The sequence below is a fragment of the Gasterosteus aculeatus genome, chromosome X, assembly GCF_964276395.1.
Source record: "Gasterosteus aculeatus chromosome X, fGasAcu3.hap1.1, whole genome shotgun sequence".
In the NCBI taxonomy this organism is placed as follows: domain Eukaryota; kingdom Metazoa; phylum Chordata; class Actinopteri; order Perciformes; family Gasterosteidae; genus Gasterosteus; species Gasterosteus aculeatus.
Window position 1 is genome coordinate 10382165 of NC_135698.1, and position 25831 is coordinate 10407995.

The window sequence follows — 25831 nt, forward strand, 5'->3', positions numbered from 1 at the left end:
TCTCAGAAAACACATTGTATTATTGATCACGTTGCTTGGTTTCCTCTTTAAAGAACCCAGCTGACTGACCTTTTATATACACATTTTTTCAGCAAATCAATTGGCAGCAATTTATTGCAAAGGTAACAATGTAACACTTAAAAAAAACAAGTAAAATTAAGTTGGAACGGTGTGGAACATAAGATCTCATGTGTCCAGTTTGCGTTTCTTCATGTGCTGTCCTTGTCTGCGCGGACTGACTGCTTCACCTGTAACATTGAAATGCTAGATTTAGAACGGCAACATTCATCTGACGGCTTCCCGACATCTCTTGGGTGAAATCTCACCTGGTTGGGCCGGGTACTGGTTCTGATGTGGGGGTCTGCCCGCGTCTCTCTGAGGGGTCTTGCTGCGCGTCAGCATCTTGTGGTTGCTGGGCGTGCCCGGTACCAGCCCCCTGGGGGCAGGGACGTCCAGCAGGTCGATCCCATCCAGAGAGAAATCCCAGAGCTCAGGATCGTCTGCAGAAAAAGAAGCAAAAAAAAAAAAAAGAAATCAAAAAGGTCGTAGCGACTGTTGATCGGTGAAGAGAGACTGGTTTCCTCACCACGAGGTCAGAGTGTGTTGAGCCTTCTGGTGGCGGCTAACATAACCTGCTAAATGCTCGTCCCTGCCGCTTGGCTTCCTGTGTGCAGTGCCTTCATCTTCAAGACCTGGCGGAATGGATACAGCTTCATAAACACCCCCCTTGACATGTGCTCCTACACTTTAACACTTTTATTACTCCAGCACAATAAAACCTGGCGGCAGGGTGCCAAGACAACTCGTGTTTCAGACAAAAAAAAAACGATGACATCACTTATGGCAACACGTGAAACCCCCACCTCCAGCAGAGGCTCGTCCAGTAGTCCCCCACGTGTCCTCGCACTTTGCTTGACCCGGTATCTGCTGCAGCTTCCTGCTCTCCATCTCTCTCCTGAACTTCTGCTGAAGCTGCTGCTGTCGGAGCTTTCTCAGCTGTTTGGGGTCTGTGTGCTCCAGTGACCCGCCAACTTTCACTGAGTCCATGGCCGGTCTGGGAAAACAGGAAACAGATTGGAGGTGATGCCCAATGAAAACACTTGACCCTGGAGGGTCTAACTTAGCTGCTATAAATGCAAATTGTAAAAAAGAAAAAAAGGTTTTAAAGACTCAACAGTAAAGTTTAGTGCTGTGGTAACTCAACTAGTGCTTTTACTTTCTCGTTTTAAGTTTGATTTACATGTGTGACGGTCGATGAACCGCCTGCTTATGTTGGAAGTCAAGCATTATTAAAAAAAAAAAAACTTGATTCCAGATTCAAGTACATTCCCCACCTGCACAATATAAAACGGTTCACTTAAAGCATTTTCCACACTTAAAACGTGCAAACATCGCGCTTACTTGGAGTCATTGTCGTCACTCTTCCTGTCAGCGGGACCGGCAGCATCCGGGGTGTGAACTTCTGAATAGTTCTGGATGTGGTTGAGGACTCGGGGGTCCAGTGGCGTCCTCCCAGAACCCGCAGCGGATTGAAGCCTTTCCTCTTGGAGCATGCTGGAGTACCGGGCCTTCTCCACGGAGGGCTCTCCCTCGCAGCGCTTCGTCTTTGCCGGGTCTAGAGGAGGAGGAGGCTTTGTGTGGAGGACAACATTCAGAACACCAAAAACGCTCAGAGACTAAATGTTAAAATATTATAATACTGTGGCAGACCTGTTTGGGGATCTTGTTAATGGCTATGAGGTATTCTTTATCCAGGATGCAGTTTCCAAGAGCATTACCGAAGCATCTAAACAACACCAGAAAAACACACGCATATATTTTAGAACGATTGTATATTCAAAGTGGTATTTCTTTATGTTTCATACTGAGAAGACATGAAATTCCAGTACTTCAGTGCTCTTTTCATGCCGTCTGTGACGGCTTCCTTTCTCGCCTTCTCCAGTGCCAGAGCTTTGGATTTCAGTCCTTCGCTGACCCCGTACCCGACATCCTCATGGTACGCCCCATCCTGGAGGACAAGGACCACACACACAAACTCACGTGGACAAGAAGCAGGAAATACAGAAAGGGGAATTCTAGTCTAATAATCTTGGTCAGATGATTCACCATATAAAGATATTGTTAAATGTTCAAACCAATACAGTAAAATAAGTATCCTCCTACCTTCAGTTGCACTTTGACAAACGCGCTCACTCCGACATAAAACTTCCCGTTGATGATGTCTATAAAGTCTGCAAAATAGACGCGTTTTCTTAGTTCAACCGTCACTTGGGTTTAACAGCAGTCTTTGGTGACCAAAAACTATGAGTCGTACCGACATTCTGCTGAGAGATGGAGTGAGACCATCCATTGTACCCAAACATCTCATTGGCCAGGCCGATTACACGATGCCCTTCCACATAGCAAACCTGGAAGAGTCCATTTAAGAGTCGATGTGAAAGTGAGAGGGGTAAAAGTCAACCACATGCACGCTTTATGTTATGCTGGTTGGGAACGCCTTCAATGCAATGAGGGTGCACTTTTGCAGTAATTGCAGTAGGCTTAACAGGAAACTGAAAAAGAGAGATAAACAAGGACGTGCCTTCTGTCCTCCGCCAGCCATTCTGCTGCTGATGTACTCTGGTCCCAGCTTCTGTCGCAGAGCTTTGTTCACCGCCTCCTGCTCCTCGGCTGTGTAGGCACACTGACAACAAAGAAAAACTAAGCACAAACACACATACATACATACATACATACATACATACATACACACACGTAGACCACGGCATAATAAAAGAGTGTAGGAGTGTCCGATTAACGAGTAAGACCCTGACCCCAAAAGGTTTTAAATGATATTCATCCACACAGTTGATACAATATAGTTATATATTGTACACGTTTTAAAAAGAGTAAGGAGCGATACATTACAAAATATGATCAGCCTCCTCAGCACCAGCTTTTTTTTGCAGCCAATTAACCATCGCTCATTCCGAACCCTTTCCCAGCATGCACCGGGTGAAGCAGACGTGCACCAGCTTCTGATGTTATCCCACTTGATTTCCAGCACAGCTGAGGCTCGTTCTTGAAATAGAATGAGCCAGTCGGGAGTGCATTGGGTTCGTGGCGGTGTGTTACCGAGGTGCTTCTCTGCGCCGCGGTAACACAACGAGAGCCGCCGGACGTCCCCGTTACCTGTCCGAAGCGCGTCGGTGCAGCGGAGCTCCTCTCCGCGGGCGGGTCCGACATGACTGCAGAGGTCTCCTGCCGTCACTAAAATCAACAGGCATGCGTCTTTACTTAATGTTTCCATACCTGCAGATGTTTCTAATTTAACATAAGACATGAAACATCGGTCGCTACGGTTCAAAGCGAAGACGCAACTTAACGTTAACGTTGTAAAGAGAAAAGCGAAGTTAAGCTAGCTTAATGCTCGCTTTGAGTCAAATGTCACGTTAGCCGAATGTCGTTGTAAATTAACGTTAGCTTATCCATTCATAGCCACGCAAACTCACCGGGTAGTTCTCCAGAAGTTCCTCAAAGTGGGTTTATTGTGTTAAAATGAGTTGAGCGGTGCGTTCGCTACATTTTAAACCAGGTTGAATGTCTTGAACTGAAGAACTTCCCGCGCGGTCACCGGAGGAGGAGTTAGTGCTGCCTTCAGGTCCAGTCGGAATATGAAGACTTCATTCTAGTGTCTACGTGTTCTCCTACTTATTATGAGCGGAATTAGTTTATGGTCAAGACACACACGGAGAATTCAAAATATTTGTAAATATATAACGAGTGGTAGAAATGTACACATTTTCTTTCTATTTTTCTTCCCCATCAGTGTGTGTGGTTTTCTATTTTAGTTCATGACCTGAACGCCTCAATATGTAACATTGCTGGTAATTCGGAGTTACGTGTCCTCATGCGGATTTTTTCCTGCGTTTCAGCCTCCGCGTCCAAAAAAACAGTGAAACCAGCCCGCGCGTCGTTCCGCAGAGCGCGTGTGTATTACAACACTACTCGCAGAGCGTGTAGACTCTCACCTCGAAATAAGAATCAGTAAATGTAAGTAGATGATTAAATGACAAATTACACGTTATAATAATTCCCGTATGCAAATAGTTTTCAAGGATAATGTGGTTCCAAATGTGTTAAGACTTGAAATACAGACAGTATGATTTCAAAAGGAAACTTCTAGGGTAAACACAGTGACTAGTTGCACTTGGGTGTGATGGCTGACTCCTCAGAGAATGCAATATATACATATCCAGGATTGCAACATGAAAGCCCTTTTAAAATATTCTAATTTTGGAACAGATTTAAAAGGATAATTTGCAATCGCCAATTTAATATGATGCACTGCACTTTGATTTCTATTTTTCTATACGGATTACAAAAATGTAGGAATCATCCAGCATTTGATCACATGTGTGGTGCAATATATTTGTTTATTGTCAAAAGGTTAATTTGTGCAATTAGTTAAATCCACTGATGTTGCACTGCGAACATTTGGCAAAAACAACCAATCACAGCATTTCATCATCACCACTGCGCAATAACAAAATAATGTATCGAGATTAATTCAATACTTATTTTTTTTAAATGTTTTTCACAAACTGACTCATGAGTGTGACTGCAGACAGTGACAGTAGAGAAGACTTTTCAATGCGTGTCATATTATCATGTTATTATTTTTATTATGACATCAGTAGAAAGGATACAAATCTGACTCGCTTCAAAAATACATGGCACTATAAAATAACAATCACAGCTTACCTGACCTTTTTTTAGTTGCTTTCGAGATAATCAGTAGGATTTGTTAAATATATTACATACACACACAGATGAACGTTGGTGGAATTGTCTCCATGCGTTTAAATGTTCCTCCCCCAACGCCACACAAATGTGATTCTCGTAAAAGCTCCTGCAACAAAAACAAAGGCGTTTGGTGCTATTTGAAGACATGGTGTAATGGTGCGCGTCAGCCTCCTGTGGTTAACATTTGTATTACAACAACAAAACGCTTCTGTGCTTCTGCCTTTCGCGTACGATTCTAAATAATCTTTTCAAATTCATTTAATATTGATTTGAAAAGGTGCCTTACAGTATTATATTTGAAAATTCACTTTCAAATTGTAAATGGTCACTTGGTGTCTAAATGTGTTTTTTTACTTTACATAAGATGTTTTTACGATACATTTAGATAAAAAGACTCTCAAATGAATTCATCCAAAATTGATACAATACAAAATACAATAATATACCCTTGTAAATTCATGGGGGAGGATCCCCAAAACCACATTTGCACATCCGCTTCACCAACCCACTACTTTCGTCATCAGCATCATTTAGATGTTTGAAATATGCAGCTGAGGTATGCAGGGCAGTGACATTGCATTTATGGACCAGGAGGATTCAGTAAAACATTTCATGACTCCAAGATCAAATAGACATATACTAATTGTTCTCCTCATTTCTTAAATTTGTAATTTTATTTTTATTGTAATCATAGAAATAATGCTTTCATTTGCACTGTCCTTACTCGCCTTTTCCCACGTTCTCACTTATAATAAACTGCTCAGTGATTCATGTGCACAGAAAGAAATACTTCCCCTCAGTGTATATTTGGATTACAGCCTCCAGTGTAAATGTTCACCTCGTTGATAGAAGCTCCGATGATCACAACGTGCATGTGAGTGTCAGGATTTGGTGTTTTGCTCATTTCTTTCCACTTAAATCCCATGTGCTGAAGGGTCAACTGAAATGTAGGCCAGACATGGGCCTCAGTTCTAATTGAAAGTTTTTTATACCAGTGGAATTTCTCACGAGACCCAGTTTATTTACATCACGGCCCATCAAAAACTGGGATTATCGGTGCGATGCACGCGCCTGCGTTGACAGATGGCAGAAGAAGACACCCACCCCGTTAAACGGCAAAGATTGGGGTCATTGCTGAATAACATGGGTCATCATTCAGTTTGTCGTGCACATCATACCGTCAAATGCACGAAGAAGGCAAACAAAACGGGTCTACACGTGCCAGGAAGTGTGACAAGATCCATTACCACTGTGTTTCAGTCCTGAATCCCAGTGATTCCCCTTTTAAGATTCAACCACAATGCGCGTCCGCGCGCTGCTCTTGTTCGCGTTCACGCGCCCAGGTTCGCTTTGCATCTCGTCAAAACAAAGCGGGGGCGAGCCATTGAGCGAGAGAGAGAGGGGGAGAGAGAGAGAGAGAGAGAGAGAGAGAGTGCGGCGCATGCTTCATGAATGAGTCCCCCTCCACCGCGCAGCAGGTCGGATCCGTCTGCACCCCGATGCCCCCTTTGGGTGCGCAGACCTGCGGGCAAACAGTAGAGGAGCCAGCGGCTGCTGAGCCGGGACCGTAAACACGCGCCACGCGATTTTTTCATCCCATTCAGGAACAACGCGAACAGGAGCGGGCACGGTGAGTGCGCGCTGCGGCCGGCGGGCGGGCGGATGAACAGGACACAACGACAACTTTGTGGCCATTATTGTGCGGGTCTGTTTTTTTCGTCCAAACGGGGGACTTTGCGGCGCGTCCCGTGTGTACGGCGGGGACACGCCGCGTCGTCCGCTTCGGCTCGTTCTCGCGTCCACGCGGGTGGACAGTGTGGAGAACGCTTCACGTAAGCACGGCGGCGCTGAAACGTTCCTCCCCGCGGGACGAACGCGCGCTGTTGATCGCGCGTCCGGCCGGTTGATTGGGCGAACGGACGCGGCGGTGATCGGGCGGTGGGATGTCAGACGGGCCGGAAACGCAACGCGGAGACGGGGATCGATCGGGTGTGTCATCGACCTGACTGAGATCGCTCCTAAAAAGAAACCGGAGGAGGGGTGAACAGATGCTGGAATGCCCAGACTGGCGTGGCCCGGCATGCTGGGTAGACCGTGCGTGTGTGTGTGTGCGCGTGTGTGATCTGTGGCCTCTCGGCGTCGAGCGTGATCTCACTCTTCAGAGACGGCGGGCCGACCCCCCTGGAAACACACCACTCGTGAGTTGTGTCACGCGTGTGTGTGTGTGTGTGTGTGCGTGGTGGGCGGTGGACAAGGGGGACTCGTGGTGTTGTGTCTTTGTCTGTGGAGCGACAGCCCAGACTGCTGATCCCTCCTCCGGCCGCGGGGCGGCGCTGCGCCCGGTGCGCTTCTGCGGGGGAGACACCCAAACAGACCGGTCATACCGTACTGTACTACCATGTTGCCTCCGTGACTTGCACGGGCATAATTCACGCGCACACACTCTCTCTCTCCTACGGCTAACGTGCATGCACGCACATGCATTTCCCCCCCCCCTCTCTCCCTCCCTTTGATACAAGGTGGGTGTTATTGCTGTCGGGGCGTAGCTTGAGCTCCGATTGCAACACACTCTTACGTGGTGTTGAAATAACTGAATAGGGAAACAGAACCCAGATGTCACATTATATCTTCCTTTCATGGTAACTTCCCCCCCGCGTCCCCATTTGTTTTTGTCCGTGTTCCTTGTTTCATTCATTGTCTCTTAAGAAAGTGGCGGTGAGAGTACGAATGACTCGCTGGTGCATCTGCACAGCAACTGGATCCCTTTATGAGCCCTTTTGTGAGGAGACGATCGCATTCAGTCCAACCGGATTTCTAATCTGTCCCTGATGATCTCCGCCCCTTGTGTGCAGATGCTGGACGGACTGCGGCGGAGGCACGCCTCCCGGCCCTCCACCCGACCCCTGACCCGACCCCTGTCCCTCAACTTCAGCACCTTCTCCGCCCCTCCCCCGAGCCCGGACATGGACAGCAGCAGCAGCAGCGAGCATCCGATCAGGAGGTGAGGGTCGGTTCCTGGGATTACATGTCACAACGCACAGAACCCTGGCAATTAATTTAAATGTACATTTGTAAGAAAAGAAGAAGAAAAACTTTCTTCTCCCCAAAATATGTCTTTAATGGGTTCAGCTTTGCTTGCATCACGTGTTGAACAAATGAAAGTCTTGGTTTTATGTTTGTATGATGTGCATCTCAGCAGTTTGTAGACTTGCTCTCCGTGTTTTGTGTGTATGTGGGCGTTGTAAAGGGTCTGTTGTTTCCTGCCCTGCTGTCAGTTTGTGTACTGCGTGGGTTTTGAATTCCTCGTTTTCATTTTTTTTATTTTTTTTGAAGGGGCAGATTTTCATCAGTGCATTAGTGTTTATTTTCATTTTTGCACTCACTACACAGTCCTGAGCTGCGTTGGGACTTAGGGGGGAGTTTCTCTCACAGAGAGCTGGTCTGACAAATTCACCAGGATGTGCAGTTGTATTTATCAGTATATAAGTTAGCTGATTTATTGAGGTTTTGTTTCCATTACATAGTTTGTTCACCAGAGAGCCCCGACACATTCACTGTTTATTATTATTATTATTATTATTCGCATGTACAGTGCTGTAAAAATGTATTTGCCCCCTTCCTGCTTTCTTTAAAAAAAATATTTGTCACACTTAAATAAATGTTTGAGAAATACATGTTGTATTACACAAAGTAAATAGAAAATGCAGCTTTTAAATGATGATTTAATTATTTTAAGGGACAAAAGATATCTAAACCTACATGACCTTATATAAAAAAAAAGTCATTGCCTTCCAGCTGTAATAACTGGTTGTGCAAAGCGGCCCCAGACTTACTATTAACCAACTATTGGTAGGATGTGTTGTGTGTGTGTGCGCTGTGGTCAGCAGTAGCTTTCTCCTTGTAACTCTTCTGTGTTTGTCCCAGCGTCTTCCTTGTTGTCGAGCTACAGACTCTGACCCGAGGCCTGTGAGGCCCGCTGTTCTTCACATGTTGTTGTGAATGAGTCATCGACGCTCTCTTTGATTGGGTTGGGCAGGCCGGCCCCTCCTGGGAAGGTTCACCACTGTTCCCAGTCGTCTCCATGAGTGGATAATGGCTCTCTGGTCCCAAAGCCTTAGAAAGACACTCATTTTACTTATTTACTTGTTTTACAGATGGTTTAAATTGTCAATATAGTCAATATTTAGTCAATATTTCAAAGAAGTTGATAAAAAAAGATGATTTTTCAACCCTCAAAATTGTAGAAACTGGACATTTACACTGTCAAATATCAAGACCTTTCCCAGCTGCAGCTGTGTGGCTCTGGTCTCACACGTTAAAATGGAAGAGCAGGAAAACCTTCCTCATTGTCCTGCATTGTGTCACTACTTCCTATCCCTGTTGTTGTTGTCAATGCTGTTGTTGTCAATGGACAACTTCCTCCTCTGCGTCCTCCACCGCCCCACCCCTCAGCCGGGTTAACCCACCGCCCCACTGGCATCTGTGCCCTGCATAACTATTTGTTTTCATCAATGGCTGTTTTGTGCCATCAATGCGTGTGCTTATTGTTTCCTCCCCCGGCGGAGCGGCGGCCCACCTCTCTGCTTGGCTCCACCCATGCTGCTCTTAACGCGCTGCCCCTCTCTCGCCGCGCACCACTCTGTCCTACTTCTCTCCCCCTCTTGTCGCCGGCCGGCCTTTCCTTTTTTTCCTCCTCCCCTCTATCCTGCTCTCAGACTCGTGCAGCTCACGGTCCCCCCCTCCAGCCGAGTCTCCTCTGGCTTCTTCTCTGTATGTCAACTCCCAGGCTGACCTTCTTTCCACGCTGGCCACTACTTAGTGCACGCTCTCTTGTTTCTCTCCTCCATATCTCCCTCCATGAGGACTTTGCACCGGCTGAAGTTGATGAGCTCCCCGAGCCTCAGCGACCTGGGGAAGAGCGAGAAAGGTTCCCCAGAGGACCGAGGAGAGAAGCAGAAGAGGGCCGGAGCCAACGCCACCTGGAACACGTACGTCGAATGCAATAAAGGAAGAAAGAAACGCTGCGGCTAAAATGCATTCTGAACGTCATGGAGACACGGCTGTGTGCGTGTGGTGTGTTGCAGTATCCACAACGCTGTCATAGCCGTCTTCCAGAAGAAAGGTTTGGCAGATAACGAACTCTACGTCCTCAACGAAAGTGTCCGGTAGGTTTAAACAGAAACAACAGGCTTGTTCAGTGTGTATCGTTGAAATGACTGTGTGTCATTTGGGGCCATAATTTGTATAATTACTGTTCTGTCGTGCGTTTGCTGACTGACCGTTTTCATGTGAATAAGCCGTTGGCCTTGTGAGTTACTGTACGCCGTTCTGCCAGATGCCTCGTTCTCTTTCTGAACCACTTCCATCCCATCAGCCTCCATTACGGACCAATGAAAATACTTTCACGTACAGAAAAGCCACAAGGTCGACACACATTTCTTCAACTACACGGAAAGCTAACAGATTATAATGCAGGAAAACGGCGTGCTCCTTTGGTTGTATTTAATGCAATTACACACGTTACACAGTTTCATTTAATACAGTCCATCTTGTGATTATGATTGTTGTGTTTGAGTCGTGAAGTAAAGCCACACATTTGTTTCCCCAGGCATCTGTTAAAGACTGAGCTGGGGTTTTTCTTCACAGAGTACCTTCAGGTACAACTCCTTCATTATTGAAACCCGATTCGGATCAGTTAAAGCAGTACCGTCGCCGATATTAATGTCCAATGGCATCTTCTCAATGTGTCTCACAGAATCAGCTGCTGACAAAAGGCATGGTCATCCTTCGGGACAAAATAAGGTTTTACGAAGGTAATTGCGACTCCACACGAGTTGTCTGAAATCGTGTTTTTGTGTTCCGGTGAGTTAAGCTCAAACAAACCGCTTGTTCCTGTGTGATCGACGCAGGTCAGAAGTTACTCGATTCGCTGGCCGAGACCTGGGACTTCTTCTTCTGTGACGTCCTCTCGATGCTGCAGGCCATATTCCATCCGGTTCAGGTACACAAACGTCTCAAGAATCGGCTGTTTGGGTTTTCTGCCTTTTTGTATTTAACCGTGGCCGTTTTCCGTGTGCTTGATGTGTGCAGGGTAAGGAGCCCTCCGTCCGACAGCTGTCTCTGCTTCACTTCAGGAACACCATAGTCCTGAGTGTGAAGTTAGAGGACGCCCTGACTCGACCTCGGGCTCGCGTGCCTCCTTCTGTTACGCAGATGCTGCTCATTCTACAGGTTTCTCCACTCGCCGTTTTCCTGCTCTTTCTGTTCCCAACAAGTACAGATCACGTTTTGGAACTTTGCACACAGAGTGAACCAATATCCCAGATAACAATTTCCAGATAAAATCTAAAGTCTCGACCTAAATACCTCAGGCTGAATGGCTTATGGCTTCACTGTTAGGTCTGAACGGATACCGTCATTTAATAAACACGTTTTCTAGTAATTCATTAAAAATATCAATATTTATATTAATTGATCGGGTGTGCTTTTTTTATTTGTTATTAACATCTAATCAATAATATAAAATAAATATATCCCCCCCAACAAAATCCTTGTACATGCACAGTTCTATTATTGTTCATTTCTATTGTTTGTTTTAGTCATTGAAAACAATGTTATTGCACTAAATTCTTAGAAATAGAAATTTCCATTTCATAAATCCCATATTGTCATTTATATTTTTTTCTGATGTCCTTGTCTGTTTTTAGGGCGTCCATGAGTCGCGCGGGGTGAACGAGGACTACCTGCGGCTCGAGGCCCTGATTCAGAAGGTGGTCTCGCCCTACCTGGGCACGCACGGGCTTTACTCTGAAGATGGTGCTGAGACCCACTGCTGTGTTCTGGGTAAGACCGCGAAGCCGAAAGCAGAGCAATAATCATGCGTTTTTGTATTTGAATAAATAAAACGACCCCCCCCCCCCCCCCCCCCCCCCCCCGTCTTTCAGAGAAGCGTTTGCCGCTGGGCTGGTCCAAGTCCGCGGATCAGCCGTCTAAAAACCCTGTGGTGCGATCCAAGAGCTACAATATCCCTCTGCTGCTGACCCCTGTGGCCGAGTACGACCCGGACGCCGGCTCTGTTGGCAGTGGAGGAATTCGCCGACACTCGGCCTGTGAGATCGTAACGTGCCTGGAAGAACAAGGACTGGCCTACGCTGACTTGGCCTCAGGATCCGAGCCGTCCGGCCCCTCCTCCAACAGGCTGCGTGTGGGCTCTCACTTTAATGGTACGACCCGGATTAAGATGTCTGAAAATACTGAAATCATAATAATCCTCATAAATACCCTGTCATACATCGTTGTGGTACGAGCCGTGGCTTTACCTTCTTCTTGTTTTTCGTTCCTCAGGAGCTCTGCACGGCACTGAGGCCACAACAACAATGACTAATCTCAGTAAGGGGGCATCCTCCTCGCCGCCCAGTGAATCATCCAGCCCTGAAACCATAATTGTGCTGGAGTCTGCAGACTCCAGCTCGGATGGCATATTTATTGATTTTCCCCCTCACTCTCCAGAGGCTACGGAGTACTGCCGCGAGAGCAGACAGAGCACAGTGTAGCTGTGGTGGCCTTTTTTGGAGGGCAGAATATTAAAAATACTACAGCTACATTTCATCAAATTTGGTACCATTTTCTTTTCTTACAAGTCTATTCCAAGTGCTTTCATTGATGAGTGGAAACCTCGCAGCTCTAAACATCTATTTCTTTTACATAATATGCATTGGTCCAACAATATACGGAAAGGAAATCCTAGTGGAATTATTATTAAGTACGGAATGTTTTACCAGGTTCACAACTCAAAAATGTGATTTTATCCAAGTTCTACATTTTGAGCTTTTAAATGTTTTCATCAACCGGAATAAGTCTGATTATGATTAAGGGGAAAAATCTGATATTATATTTTCCTCTTATTGACAAAATAATTCTTTGAAAATACCAAAATCTACAATGAATTGATCCCATGTTTGGTTTCTTTGGCTGAAGCGTGATTTATTTTGCCACCACCTCCGTTTTTCCCCCTAAATCTAATCTCGTATCCAACACCTGCCACACATTTTTCTTCATTTAGAGACACACAGCTAATATAGTCTATTTGGAATCAATCCCACATTCACATTGCTGCTACCGTAAATACTCACCAGATAATCAAATGCTGTAAATAGTCCCCAACAAATGCACTATTCACTGCTGTTGTGTGTGCTAAAAACTACAGTACCAAAGACTTATTCTGCTTCCTTTCATTTGTAACGACTATTTTGGAACCCAATTTCACAGATGTATTTGGTTAGTGGAAATGATCGAGTTTCACAAACACGTTGGGGAACTCCGAAAGTATCGAGTGATGGAAAAATACATTGGTGGTTTTGGTCTTTTTCATGACATTTGTTGACAATATCTAAATTATCCAATAATAGTATCCTTTAATCCATCCATCCAAAATTAGAGTTATGAGGTTTCCAAACAGCATCCGTTTCTTACCTCTACTGAGAAGATGGCTGTTAGCAGCCCCCATTTAACTGGAAAAATGACATGTGACAATGTACAATATTTATCATGGATTTGTTTTATATTTTGAAGCTCATAACAATTTTATATTTGTGTGTTTTTGTTGTTGTCTGACTCTTGGCAGTAACGCACTACCGAGGTCTTCTGCTCTCTCTTTTGTGCAATATCTTATGAAAATGTGGACCGTTGAATTGTTTTTTTTATTTGTGAGCAGGTGTCATAGAGGTTAAATGCAAACATCTGTTCTTCGAGCAAGCATCAGTGTGGCAGCATTTACTTCTCTGTATTCGCTCTGTACAGCAGGACTTTGAGGAATGACTATGTTTATTGTTTACATTTGATAAAGACGTGAACATTTTGACTGAATGTCGTCTCACACACTGTATTTTGCTCCACCTTGGAAATAAAATGCATTGTTGGCTTTTAGGACAGCTAGATGGTGTAAAGCGAGCTTTTACCTTTAAATGAATTGAAATTTTAATAAGGGCTTTTTAAATGAATCTTTTTCAAACAATGTCTTACCTCAAGCGTTTTGTACTTTTCTTTTTTGACAATCTATAATGTCTATGGAATTGTACTTTGTATTAATTTGTTATACCAGCCCAGTAAAAACTAAATAAATTTGAATAGTATTTGAAAGAATGGGTTATCTCCTATTTCTAAATATTAATTAATTTTAAATCCAGTACTTTCTCTGATTGAAGTTTATTTTTGTATGTATGAGTAGCCACACAGACTTCTGGTGTGGTTGGTCAGTACGACTCGGTGATCGCAGCCAATCTCAGTTTTTGCATTTCAGCATTTAAGTCAAGCTCAATTCTGCCACCTATAATTTGCAGACAGGATTCTAGAAATACAAATACCCCCAAATGTACCTCCTGAGCCTCGGACTATTCAAGGAAAATTTGAGCAGACACCGAAAATAACTAGTATAAGTATATATATGTGTAAAAGAATAACCTCAGGTTAAGCTTTAAAATGAATTCTTGAAAGTGCCAATAGTAAATCTTTAACTCAAGGTCAACCGACTAGCATTGTTAGTTGCCACGGGAAAGAAATCCAATAAACGGACCTTGAGTTTACATGAACTCACTCTCCTCAGTTGCAACGCACGCAAAACAAAATACATCAGTGTATAATACGTTTTGCTTTGAGAAATGACTGCCGGAAGCTGGCAGCATTGTGTCAAAACAAAATACAGTTGATTGAAACCATGCTTTTGTTTTGTAGAAACGGACCGGAAATGGGTTGGTGCTGGTTACTAATGGCGGAGCTGAGCCGGAAGCAGCTAAGGGCTCACAGCTAGGCTATCCGCACCGTCCTCTTCTTCCAGCTTAAAACTAAATTATTGAAAGTGATAACATTCATCTCGCTGGCGGAGAGCAGCTTGACTGTCCTCCTCAACTGGGTAAGACTTCTTTGGTTGGACAATGTCTTCGTTTGGGATTTCATAAGTTAGCTTACAAACGGCAGCTTCAGGTCTGCACCGTTAAACGCCGGAGTGGAGTATTGTCGTGTGACCAAAGGCCTCATGTTTTAAAGTCATTTGCTAACCCTCGTCTTCAGAGTGATACCGAGTCTGCTGTGCTGTGTTCTGGTTTTCAGATCACTTCACTGTGTGTGTGTGTGTGTGTGTGCGCGCGCGCGCGTGTGTCTCGTCGGACGTCCTCTTGTCTCTGGGTGGGTGAGACCGGCTCCGCGCCGGCCCCCTGTAGATGAAGATGTCCCTGGCCCAGCGTGTGCTCCTCTCGTGGATCTTCGCCCTGATCTTCCTCATCATGCTGGTCCTCAAGCTGGACTCCAAGATCGACTGGAACTGGTTTCTCGTCTTCCTCCCCGTCTGGACTTTCGACACCATCCTGGTCCTAATGCTGACGGTGAAGATGGCGGGCCGCTGCAAGCCGGACCCGGACCCCCGCGAGGGCGAGCAGAGCGTGAGGAGGCGGCTGTGGTACCTGACAGCTCTGCTGCTGAAGCTGGCCTTCTGCCTGACGCTGTGCTGCCGCCTGCAGAGGCTCACTGAGATGTGGGTCAGCGTGGTGTGCGTCCCTCTGTGGGTGCTGCTGGGTGGGGCGCTGGTGGACCTCGGACACAGCGTTTTCCACTACAGGAGGGAATGAGACCAGAGGACACGGAGTCCACGAGACGTCGCGCTCGGGTAGCTCTCGCTTTGGGATGCACCCTTCTGGCCTCCTGGATTGGTGTCCGGTCCGCTGCCGGTCTCATGTGGGTCGGTAAGACGGGGACGGACCTACATTTAATACGGTGTCTCTGTCAACGTCCCCGTGGAATTCACTGTCTGCTTGAAGTTGCGTTTAAATCACTGTAGGTCGCAGACCGAGTGAAGTCGACGGGTTGGGGCCCAGTTTGGCGTTTTTTTTTAATTCTCGCCTTCGCGTTGCTGTGGCGTTCACATTGCCTTCAAGCTCGTCAAGGGCAATAGATTATTTTACGTAAGCTAAACCTGTACTGCCGGGTAAGACTGGGTTTGCCTATTGTCCTAAAATCAGTTACTCGTTACACTAAATGCTGTGTCTTCAGTTCACCTTTTTAATTGTGGGATCCTTTTGACACTGGAAGTAAATGTATCAACAGTGAAAATATCCACTTGGTTACACGAAGCCATGTTCTGTTTGTGAAAGCATGTACGTCACTATGTGATCATTTGTGTAAGGAAACTTCTTCCCATGTGATGTACAATCCCATGTGTCTGTAGCTTTCAGCCCAGGATGTAACTGCCACGAACACTAAACCATAACTTCCTCTAACTGTAGATCAACTATTGTGACATCTTAGTTCATGACAATCATTACAATAGTTTTCACTATTGGACCTCAAGCCACTTAAGTAGCAAAAAAGACAAATACTGAAGCTTTAATAATCTGAAATGCAGTAGAGACATTAACACTTGGTCAATATTTTTGAACCATTTATTGAGGTTCTCAGAGTATAAATCACACTACCAAGTTTTATCTTAGGAAATAAAATGTATTTACAACATCATTTTCACATAATAGGTTTCAAATAAAAACAGACAAATGATATAAATAAGTTCTATGGAAAATAAAACTTGTCTTACAAAAAATATATGCAATTTTTGTATACATTTCTCGCATTGGTGCTAATAACATCTACTGTACAGTTTTGGTACATACAGTATCATTTACAGCCCTGTGTGAGTCAACCAACGTCCAGTCTGAAAACAACTACTTTCTCCGGTTTTGGAGCGCCATAAACAACAAAGCCCGTCTACTAAAGCAACGCGGCGAAGAGGATTTCAGCAGTGTCCCAAACAGTGAATTCCCTATAGCTGGAATAAGGAGGGTTGTTTTCAGATTGGCTTGTCCAGTACCTAAATAGTTGCTTTAAGAGCAAAGCTAAGTAGTGCACAGGCACCGACACATGGTCACATAACGTTTTATATAGAGCCTACATACATTCGCTAACAAACGTGAAGTGAGCTACTTGGCTTACATTCTTAGGCGCTGATAAAATACTTGGAGAGTGCATCCTTTTTCCTGCGCCCTCACAGGAATAATCTGCCTGTGACCACGTAAATTACACCCATGAAAGAGCAGTTGTGTGGAGGAAAGATGCATTTTCAAATACTTTAACAAAGCCTCGGAGTAAGTTGTACAGTAAAAAAAGACTAGACATCTAGACATTCATATTAATAAGTCTTTCTGTGTCTGGACTGTGTGTGTTTTAAGGGGCTGTTTTAACAAGTGCTGCGGCGGTCGAGTGGCCTGTAGGGGCGGGACACATTTCTCCTTCACTTTTGGACCTTTGGAGGGCACAACTGTCCGATTGTCCGATCCGGGTTTGGAGGAGGAGCCTCTGGAGTCACCGTGGTGGTGGCTCTTAGGCCGACTGTCTGTGAAGGAAAGGGCCAGAGTCTGGTGAGCCTCCATCGGCTTGAAGAGGTCAAAGGTGATGAGTGTCCGCGGCGGTTTGTGTTCTGGTGGCGCGGCCCCGGAGGTGGACTTCTTCCTCTCCTCTCTGCCGTGGGCGTCCTTGTCCTTCTTTCCGTCCTTCTTAACCTGAACGCTGGCAGGTTTGGGAACGCCCGCCTTCACGTCCTCTCTCCCCGACTTCGCCGGCGGCCCCTGTGCGCTGGACGCGTTGCTCTCCCTGTGACCGCTCTTCTCCTTCCTGCCGTGAAAAGACTTGTGTTTGTGCAAACAGGCGTCGCGGGCCTCCTCCCGGTGCGTTCGCAAGGCCGACGCCCCCTGTGTGACTCCCCTGTCCTTATCGTGCTCCTTCTCTCTCTTGATGTGGGGTTGCGTCTTTAAGTCCCACTCCTTGGCCCACTTCTCGTCTCTCTGTGCAGGCGGAGCCGTTTGAGAGGCTTTACCGGCCTCTCTTACCCGCTCCTCCTCCTCCTTTTTCCTCAATGGACCGCCGCCGTCTCTTCCTCCCTCCCCCTTTACTCTCTCCGGCTCTCCCACCCTGTCCTTCTCCCTCTCCAGGTCTTTAACCTTATCCCTTTTGTCCTTCTCTTTACTCCTCTCCTTGTCCTTCTTCTCCTTCTCTTTAAACCTTTCCTTTTCATCACGCTCTCTTCTTCCTTTATCTTTCTCCTTTTTGATTTGTGGAGAGTTGTAAGTGCTCATTGAACTATCTTTAGTTTTCTCCTTTACACCTTGACCTGGTACAGTTGTCTTTTGCTGCCTCACCTCCTCTACTTCATTCTCCTTCCTCATTTGCTGCAGTGACCTCAAGGATGAATTGTCCACTGCTCCCTCGCCGTGGCCCTTCAGCAGTGTCTCGCGTGGGTTTGCACCTCCATCTCTCCCTCCATTACCTTCCTCGTTGGCCTCAGTTTTAGGCTGCGCTAGAGTGTGAGTGAGTGCACCTTCCTCTCTCTCCTTCTTGACAAATGAGAGAAACTGCGTCGTTAACAACCCTTTCACCTCGGCTCTGTTCTCCTGCTCTTCCTCCTTGAAAACCCACGTTGGAGTTTGTGAGGGCGCCTCTTCCTCCCGCTCATTGTCCACGTGCTGCAGCTTCATCAGCGGCTGCACAACAGGCTCACAGTACCTCCTCTCAACCTCCTCATCGCTGTCTTCATCTTCCTCTTCCTCCTCCTCCTCCTCCTCTTTGATATGAAAGGTTTCTTCTCTGAGTGCACACTTGTCTTCCTCCTCCTTCTCTTCATGTTGGTGATACTGTTTGAGTCTGATGTGCCAGGCCAGACTGCAAACAGCGGCGACCGTTTTGAACTGGTGGACGACTCCTCTGGGAATGAAGTAGATATCGTCGTGGTAGAGTTGGATTCGGGCGTATCGGATCCCCTCCCTCCTCAGCTGGTTCAGCTTGGCGTCATCGATCCACTGCACGCACTGGAGAGGCAGCAAACACATTCGATTTAGTGAGCCCCCAATACAACGATCAAAGGTTTTAATTCCTTCATGGTAGAAGTGTGCCGAGTGACTTGATAAACCAAGAGAACAAGTGGAATGTCAGAGGCATTTAATGCTTCATTTGTTTGGGATAATGCAACAAATAAAACTTGACACAGAGCAACATTATTCAGCTAGTCTTTAAGTTTGCTGTTGGGTGTCCTGAGGGGAATAGATGTCTCTTTGGCAGCTAAATGCTCCTGTTTGATACATTTGATCTCATAGGTGGAAATAAAAACCTAGTCATGTCACTGCATCACACGAGGCACCAATAATAACGCTGACCCACCTGAGACAGCGGCGGTTCGTGGAGGTCCAGCTGCAGCCTCATGACCACTTCTGGGAAATCTCCAGCGTGGAAACACACCACGTCTTTGGTGATCCGCCCGGGAGCGTCACTGCTGCAACGCAAAAGCCTTGTTTACTGATCTGAGGTCGTGGTTGATACAAATGCGTTTGTATGCACGCGATGAGGTGAACACATGTCGCCGTGTACTCACTCCTCTCCGCAGCGGACAGCCTTCAGCACACCCACGGCAGCGGTAGTTTGCCTCTCGAACCCCTGACCAATGTGGTCAGCGTGGGCTCTCGTCCGGTCCTCAAACAGCATCTCCCTGGGCTCACTGGCTCTGGGTAGATACTGCAGGTTCTTTATCTCATTGGTGGACCTGGAATTCATTTATTCACACCGGTCAGGGTACGTCCAAGGCGCAGCTAAATACCTTTTAAAGGGCAATTTCACTTGTTTGAGCTTTCCTTCAAACCAGTTCTTAAGAAAGGAAAAGATGCAGGTGAGACAACAGCAGCTGAGCACCGGTTGACGTTTACAGGATCAAGTCAACCCACCTTTTCCTTTTGAAGGGTGATTTTGGCATGTCGGCCATGGGGATCATCTGCTCTCCCGGCCGGACCCACATTATGGGGCCGTCGTCGCTCTCGGTGGGGCTCTGCAGCCGCAGACTGGAGAACGTTCCCCAGGGCAGAGTCCGCTGCGTAGACGTAGGGTGAGAAACTTTAGGCCAAATAAGTGTAAATAAGTTGTGGCCATACACGGGGACAAGAGACACGGGGCATGTCCACATGCAGACAAAACAAATACACTGACCTCCAGAAAGGGCGATTCCTCCAACATGGTGATGAACTCGGGGAAGTAGTCTCCAACCTCCTCATCCACCGCACCCACCAGGCTCACCTGCCTCATGGCGCCGGCACGGTACGTCCCCTGGGAATACGTCCGCTTCACCTGCAGGAGGGAGCGCAGCGAGGGAGAGATCAGTCCCACGCTCTTCTGCTCGTCGCCGTTTCAAAACATGAGGCCAGCGTGGTCGCGGCGCAGCGGGTGAGTTTTCCCACCACACCTGCCTTTAACGAAGCGGCCAGTTAAAATGTTCAACCAGCATCCGCTCAGCAGCTCACAGGACCTGAAATACAAAGCTGCTGGTCCTTGGCAGAACGCCAAGGCGCTCAACGTTCATCGAGAGGTGAATGTGCACCACAGCAAATAAAAGGCAAGCTTTTGTTGCTCAGGAATGAAATACGTTCTTTCAGGCACATTTGTGGAAACGAACGATCACAACCGGATAAAACCTTCTCACTGAATCACAACTTAACAGCAGGTTTGATTATGTGTCAGAATCAGGGAGTGTGTTTTTTAAGCTTTAGTGTGAAGTGTTTTCTTTCTGCAACATTTAACAAATGTGCTCAATAGCTCAAAGCTTCATTCATCATTTTCACATGGTTAGTATCATCATTCTGTTTAAATTGTATTTGTGCACAGTTCCAGATTAAGCTACACTAATAAGTATTTTACTATTTGCAAGATTAAATGACATTATTGAACATGGTGGCAGTAGAGATGCACGGGTCAGTTTCATTTTTAAAAACAATCACGGGTTCAGGTGACAAAGCATTGCTCCAAGCGAGTTATTAATCATTTACAGAAAGCTAGTGTGCAAAAGTCCACTTTATCGCTTCCTCCGACTTTATCAACTACACACAATGAGCCAGCACCGTCATGCGTCAATGTTGGCGCTTTTAAAAGTAAAAACTTTTTAAGAAGTGACATTCAGTCCAGCCCTGACTGTGTGGAGCTACACAAGACGTTGATGACATGTTCACTTGTATACTGTACTTATTCTATATCTTTTTTATATGACATGATTATGACTTTATCCCAATGAATATTTATAATGCAAAAGATGCTAATTGAAGTTAAATAAAGCGCCTGAAGGATCTGGAGAGGAGGTCCTTGTGTTCACCAACCTCGTCACACATTAGAAGAGAAGAGCGGTTATCTTGGCTAAGAGAGGCTCAAAGTATTTGTGCCACATTTATTTTTATGTGTTTCATAATAAGAATTTAAAGTTGATTTAAATCATGTTACTTCAGTTAAAGGTTCGATTTTTGTGAACATTAAATAAAAAAGTAAAGACTTTTTTTGGACCGTGTCTTTCGTTTTTTTTTTTTTTTTTACTAAAGGGTGCCACTAATATGTGACACATTACACACAGGGAGAGCTCAGGTCACCTTATTGGACTACTGGAATACTTTTCTGCATTTATTGTTATTTACTGGTCTGTAAACCTGCCTCTCGATCACTTTTATAACAACATTACTGTCATTAAAATAGAGCTATAAAGAGTTACACGTCATATACGTCATCATGTTAAAAACTTTAGGAAATTCAAACAAGGCTTTAAAGAAAACATTAAGATAATTTACAACCTGTGTTTTAAGGGGTGCTGCACACCTTGCAAGTAAAAGTTCTATGTGTTGGCCTTTGAACAAAAATAGATACTACTGATGATAATGATAAATAAAATATCCAATGTGTTCACTTACAAAAAGAAGAGTTTATGCAAATTCTCAAACTGCACAGAGCGTGGACACCTAAAACATGGCGTCCCCGACAGTAACGACAACCAGACCGTCGGCCCAGATGCAGCAGGTCTAAGATGAGATGTTTACTATATCCTCTCTCAAAGTAAATCCCACTTTAAATATAAAATAAATAAAAAACATGATAACAGGCTGCAGCATCACAAGACTCCAAAAGTGTGATTGTCAAAGTGAGAAGAGACCCCCCGGCGTCCGTGACTCACGGGCCGCGGGAACAAAACACTTTTAGCAAACTGTGCCGTGTCATTAAAAAGTGCTTATTTTAGGCTGGTGGGGGGCAGCTATGGAAGGGCTGCATGTAATCGATCATCCATCGCTTGCACGTGCAGCCGTGGTGCTTCTCTCCAATGAACCACGTTTGAACCAAAATGGCAGCAAGTACAAAACTATACAGAGTTCTATTGTGTTTGTGGTTTTTCTGACACAGGATGAACGAACCCTGACTACGTTTTCCTGTACTAAAATCATCCTCTCCGTTTATAAAAACACGGTGAAAAGATGTTAGGTACAAACGTCGACTGAGGTGACTTTAAAATCGGAGAAATATATTTTAGTTCCCTTTTAAGCGCATGCCTTTCTAAGCTTCCACACTTGGCTGGTTGTAGAGCGTCAAAAACAAATACCAAGAACGAACACGTGAAAAAAGTGTGAAAAACACCTCGTGCAGACGGGCGCACATACGGGCACCAGTCAAAAGTTTGGACACACTTTCCCATGAGAAACGCGTTTCCTACGTGATCGGGTCTTTGCCGTCACAACGTCTCGTTCTTATCACATGACCCTTTTTCTGGAGGAAACAGGCAACAGCTTAATAATGAACTATAATTGGTTTAACATGATAACTGATTACAGGAGTCACCGGCCTTGTTACGGAGGAGAAAGGACACCAGCGCACGGCTCACAGCTTTGAGGAGGACGGCGGACACAAGAACGGAGGCCTGTCCCTTTTCTTATCAATGCCCCTTTTTGTTCTGCACAACTATTGGGGAAAAGAAATAAAGTGCAAAAGGAACAAAAGCGTAAATGCTTTCCAGTGTGACTTCAGCCGACGGCGGAGCAGCGGGTGAGAGAACAGAGGACAACGAAACAGAGAAAATGAGTGAGAGTGTGTGTGACTGCATCCATTGACAGCAGCAAAGTAAACTGATTGCTAAGTGTTCATTTTAAAGTAAATTGGATGTGTGGGACAGAGAGACAGAACCTGCAGTAGAGCTTTGTTTGACTTTAGAGGAGGAGTATCAAGTCCTACCGTTCATTATTAAAGACTACTCGGTCGTATTTTCTGTAACTTGTGTCACAGCGCATGAAACGTGATTTTCCTCTACGGCCGTGAAGGTGTGGACCAAAACCACTTTGCAAACGATGCTGAAGCGCCTTTGTGGGCGGAGATCAGATCATTCTTGTTTTAAAACCGCTGTTTTAGACAAAAACGTAGCAGTGTGGGTGTATTCTTTGTTGTAGTACTAATCAGCAATACATATTTTGAAAATAACTTACTGATACTGTTTTCCAGATAATTCATTTGAAAATAGATGGAAGTATATGATGTCAGTATAGAGTTATATGTTAACGCTCGGGGAAAAAAAACAAAAATTGTTGAGCCATTTTTTTGAAAAGGTCTTTTCTACAAACAATTACTTAAAAATATATGTTATTCTCCCATTTCCTCCCTGATCTCTACCAGGTTTCATCTTAATGAAACATGGTAAATAATAAATTAAATTCTGGCTTTTTCGAATTGTTTGACTGTGAGGTTGGAAGGTGACTCAACGTCAAAGAAACAAGATCTTCTCCCACAAGCTTCAGCGACTGCTGGAGTAGAAAACAAGACGACACAAAGCAAACCGGCGTCACGCCTCAAAAGCATCAATCAGTCGGACAGTTCTTCAAGAAACCAGCGTGTGAAGTTGTAAACAACGTGACACACACACACACACACTTCTGTCACGGTCTTAACGCTGCACAAACCAACGCTCCCAACACAGCGTCTTACTTCCAGTCGAGTCGAGCTTTCAAACTACGTTGCCCTGCTGAAGAGAGGAACGATAACACAAAAAACATCTTGCCTGAGAGTGGAAGTTGACCATGGTTGTCGTCTCTATGTCCTTCTTCCCGAGAACCTCCATCTTCACCGGCGCATTGGGGAACTTGTAGGAGAAGTAGTCCAGGAAGTCCGGCAGGTAGGACGCCGCTCCGTGGACGATTCCCATGACAAAACGCGCCGCCTGGGCCTCGTCCTCGCTGAACGACAGGGCCACGAACTCCTGGGCGAAGCGCTGCATCTCCGCCGGAGACAGAGCGGAGAGCTGCTCGGTGTAGGCGTGCGCCACGGACGCCCCGCCGTTGGCCTGCTGCTCGACGTGGATCAGGCGGCCGAACTCCAGGCCCGACAGGCCCGGGGACGGGGTGCAGTGGAGCGGGGAGCTGTATCCGAGTCTCTCCCTGACCATGGAGGTGATGGAGGCAGAAACAGCCGGAGGTTCACGGTGTTGTTGTGGTGCTGAGGAGGCGCGGAGCAGACCGCTGCTGTTAACGCTGTTGTTCCCATTAATCCGGCCGAGGAACTCGGGCGGACCCAGAGACACCCCCGAACACACTGTCTGGCATGAGCGATGGTACATTTTGGGTCGGCTGTGCCTCTCCTTCACTCGCTCGCCATCTTTGTGCTTCTTTTTCTTCTTCTTCTTGAGTTTCTTCAGCCGGAGGTCATCTTCAGACCCAGCGTTGGGCTTCTCATTAGTCTCTATATTGGTGGACAAGAAATGTTTATAGTTACAAGGTGGAGCATCACGTAAAACTGATCACCAGCTGCACCTGGCAAAGTATCTATTTTATATCCTTGAGATAGCATGTGAAGTCTGACAACTTTGGGTTACGGTTAGTGCAGCTGTATATTGTTGCAAAACATTATACCGCATTAACTACACATTTGACATATTTTATAAATTGGATGCTTATTTCATGTTGAAAATGTTCCGAGACGACTTGAGCAAAGGGATTTAACATTAACACCTGCAGAGGACTAATTTATTTCGAAGTTATCCCAAAATAATGGAAAATGCTTTTCCTCACAACTGACCAGCGTTACGTCACCCCTACCTTTCACTTCTCCGTTTTCTCTCGCAAAGTCATGCAACGTTACAGGTGTCAACATGTGATTTTTCCACTCGCTGCTCTTCTCCTTCTTCTTCTTCTCCCCGTCCTTCTCCTTCGCGTGGTGATCTGAGAGGAGCAGAAAGCAGGAGGCGAAACGCTGCTGAAACATCCACGCTGAGCGACACAACAAGAAGGAACACACATCTCCACGTGTATAAATCACCATCTGGGCCTAATAAGTACCGGGGGGGGGGGGCATATTGGTTATGTAATAACCGACTGAATAATTTCGTTGCGGTGTTGTTTTTTCAATTGGACCCGGGAAGAGCTCGTCGGAGCCCCGCGGTGAGCAGCGAGCGCGTCGCCCTACCTCTCCGGAGCGCCTTCACGTCTCCGTTCTCGGTCTTTGTATGGCCGCCAGCGGGGCTCACTCTCCCCACGTCGGCGGCGGCGCTCCGCGGCGCTTCGTTGCTCTTCTCCTTCTCCCTGGGCCGTTTCTCTTTCGCCTTCTTGGCCTTGTGGGGCGAGGCGAGGAAGTTGCTGATTTTGAAGATTTTCCGCGCGGGAGTGTTCGGGACCGCGGCGGCGGTGGAGTGGCTCGCCTTGGCCGGGCCGAAACTCCATTTCGCTGGGCTCCCACAACTCTGCTTCCCGTTGTGTTTTTCCCCTGCGCACACCTCCCCGTTCACTTTCCTGTGCTTCAGGCCCTTCTCCTCCACCCGCACCTTCTTAGGGGCCGGCGGGTAAATGTCACTGGAAGACTGCGGGCGGCTCTCCGGCGGTCGTTTAGCTATCAGGGGTTTAGGGGAATTTGTTTTGCTGTTTGCTGCGAAATGCATGGAGTCCACGGCTTCGGCCATCTTGGAAGTTTCTATTTTTTACGGTCAGACGTAACTGGTGCGTGAGAGCTAGGCTGGGGGCGGGGCTTACGAGCTACGTGCCGACGCACGTTAAAGGTGCTGGAGAGCTGAGCCGGGGGCGGGGCTTCGGGGCTACGTGCCGACGCGCGTGCTGTTTACGTCCTCTTTCAACCCTGCAGGACAACAACCGGTACTGAACAGTACAGAGGACGTGTACTGAGTTTTGAATCACTCCCAGTCTTTGAAAATGGAGAAAAACGCGGAAAGTGGCAATTCTCAATAGTTATTCTT

The 25831-nt window shown here is 46.2% G+C and overlaps 4 protein-coding genes across 13 annotated transcripts; 2 read left to right on the forward strand and 2 right to left on the reverse strand.

The window, feature by feature from the left end:
- Window positions 1–83: 83 nt before the first annotated feature.
- Window positions 84–3706, reverse strand: LOC120809872 (DNA repair protein RAD52 homolog). Of its 4 annotated transcripts, none has more exons than XR_005710148.2 (12): window positions 3492–3706; window positions 3172–3249; window positions 2582–2683; window positions 2315–2408; window positions 2164–2231; window positions 1890–2008; window positions 1711–1786; window positions 1402–1631; window positions 864–1054; window positions 587–692; window positions 327–500; window positions 84–248 (listed from the first exon to the last, which is right to left on the reverse strand). XR_005710148.2 is itself a non-coding variant. In XM_040164027.2 (12 exons), the coding sequence occupies exons 2-12, from the start codon at window positions 3223–3225 to the stop codon at window positions 187–189; spliced, it is 1230 nt and encodes a 409-aa protein (XP_040019961.1). In that variant the 5' UTR covers window positions 3226–3249; window positions 3492–3706; the 3' UTR covers window positions 84–186. The 4 variants fall into 4 exon arrangements, 3 of the variants coding, with proteins under 3 accessions (XP_040019961.1, XP_040019964.1, XP_040019963.1); XM_040164027.2 differs by having other exon boundaries at window positions 633–692; XM_040164030.2 differs by having other exon boundaries at window positions 633–692; window positions 2319–2408; window positions 3492–3603.
- Window positions 3707–4011: 305 nt separating this feature from the next.
- LOC120809867 (proline-rich protein 5) lies at window positions 4012–13923 on the forward strand. 6 transcript variants are annotated; one of them, XM_040164022.2, is made up of 11 exons: window positions 4012–4032; window positions 7638–7786; window positions 9648–9773; window positions 9870–9950; window positions 10394–10442; window positions 10541–10598; window positions 10695–10786; window positions 10876–11016; window positions 11493–11628; window positions 11730–12008; window positions 12130–13923. In XM_040164022.2, the coding sequence occupies exons 2-11, from the start codon at window positions 7638–7640 to the stop codon at window positions 12336–12338; spliced, it is 1320 nt and encodes a 439-aa protein (XP_040019956.1). In that variant the 5' UTR covers window positions 4012–4032; the 3' UTR covers window positions 12339–13923. The 6 variants fall into 6 exon arrangements, with proteins under 6 accessions (XP_040019956.1, XP_040019952.1, XP_077938812.1 ...); XM_040164018.2 differs by lacking the exon at window positions 4012–4032 and adding an exon at window positions 6148–6415; XM_078082686.1 differs by lacking the exon at window positions 4012–4032 and adding an exon at window positions 6240–6774.
- Window positions 13924–14510: 587 nt separating this feature from the next.
- On the forward strand, window positions 14511–16527 carry LOC120809884 (transmembrane protein 60). Its single transcript, XM_040164050.2, has 2 exons — window positions 14511–14692; window positions 14890–16527. The coding sequence occupies exon 2, from the start codon at window positions 15000–15002 to the stop codon at window positions 15402–15404; it is 405 nt and encodes a 134-aa protein (XP_040019984.1). The 5' UTR covers window positions 14511–14692; window positions 14890–14999; the 3' UTR covers window positions 15405–16527.
- LOC120809183 (lysine-specific demethylase RSBN1L) lies at window positions 16197–25624 on the reverse strand. 2 transcript variants are annotated; one of them, XM_078082688.1, is made up of 8 exons: window positions 25051–25624; window positions 24684–24806; window positions 23651–24327; window positions 19792–19929; window positions 19533–19675; window positions 19187–19354; window positions 18976–19084; window positions 16197–18626 (listed from the first exon to the last, which is right to left on the reverse strand). In XM_078082688.1, the coding sequence occupies exons 1-8, from the start codon at window positions 25538–25540 to the stop codon at window positions 16950–16952; spliced, it is 3525 nt and encodes a 1174-aa protein (XP_077938814.1). In that variant the 5' UTR covers window positions 25541–25624; the 3' UTR covers window positions 16197–16949. The 2 variants fall into 2 exon arrangements, with proteins under 2 accessions (XP_077938814.1, XP_040018758.2); XM_040162824.2 differs by having other exon boundaries at window positions 18976–19087.
- Between the last annotated feature and the right edge of the window lie 207 nt (window positions 25625–25831).

Excerpts from the sequence above, each read along its gene's own strand:
- LOC120809872 (XM_040164027.2), bottom strand. The coding sequence starts at position 3,225 with ATGTCGGACCCGCCCGCGGAGAGGAGCTCCGCTGCACCGACGCGCTTC. Across the intron at positions 2,409-2,581 it reads TGGCTGGCGGAGGACAGAAG|GTTTGCTATGTGGAAGGGCA; the intron begins GCACGTCCTTGT and ends GGACTCTTCCAG. Across the intron at positions 1,632-1,710 it reads TTAACAAGATCCCCAAACAG|CCTCCTCCTCCTCTAGACCC; the intron begins GTCTGCCACAGT and ends CTCCACACAAAG.
- LOC120809867 (XM_040164021.2), top strand. The coding sequence starts at position 6,834 with ATGCTGGAATGCCCAGACTGGCGTGGCCCGGCATGCTGGGTAGACCGT. Across the intron at positions 10,443-10,540 it reads TCTTCACAGAGTACCTTCAG|AATCAGCTGCTGACAAAAGG; the intron begins GTACAACTCCTT and ends TGTGTCTCACAG. Across the intron at positions 11,629-11,729 it reads GACCCACTGCTGTGTTCTGG|AGAAGCGTTTGCCGCTGGGC; the intron begins GTAAGACCGCGA and ends CCCGTCTTTCAG.
- LOC120809884 (XM_040164050.2), top strand. The coding sequence starts at position 15,000 with ATGAAGATGTCCCTGGCCCAGCGTGTGCTCCTCTCGTGGATCTTCGCC.
- LOC120809183 (XM_040162824.2), bottom strand. The coding sequence starts at position 25,540 with ATGGCCGAAGCCGTGGACTCCATGCATTTCGCAGCAAACAGCAAAACA. Across the intron at positions 19,355-19,532 it reads TCACCCTTCAAAAGGAAAAG|GTCCACCAATGAGATAAAGA; the intron begins GTGGGTTGACTT and ends AATGAATTCCAG. Across the intron at positions 19,088-19,186 it reads GCTGTCCGCTGCGGAGAGGA|CAGTGACGCTCCCGGGCGGA; the intron begins GTGAGTACACGG and ends TTTGCGTTGCAG.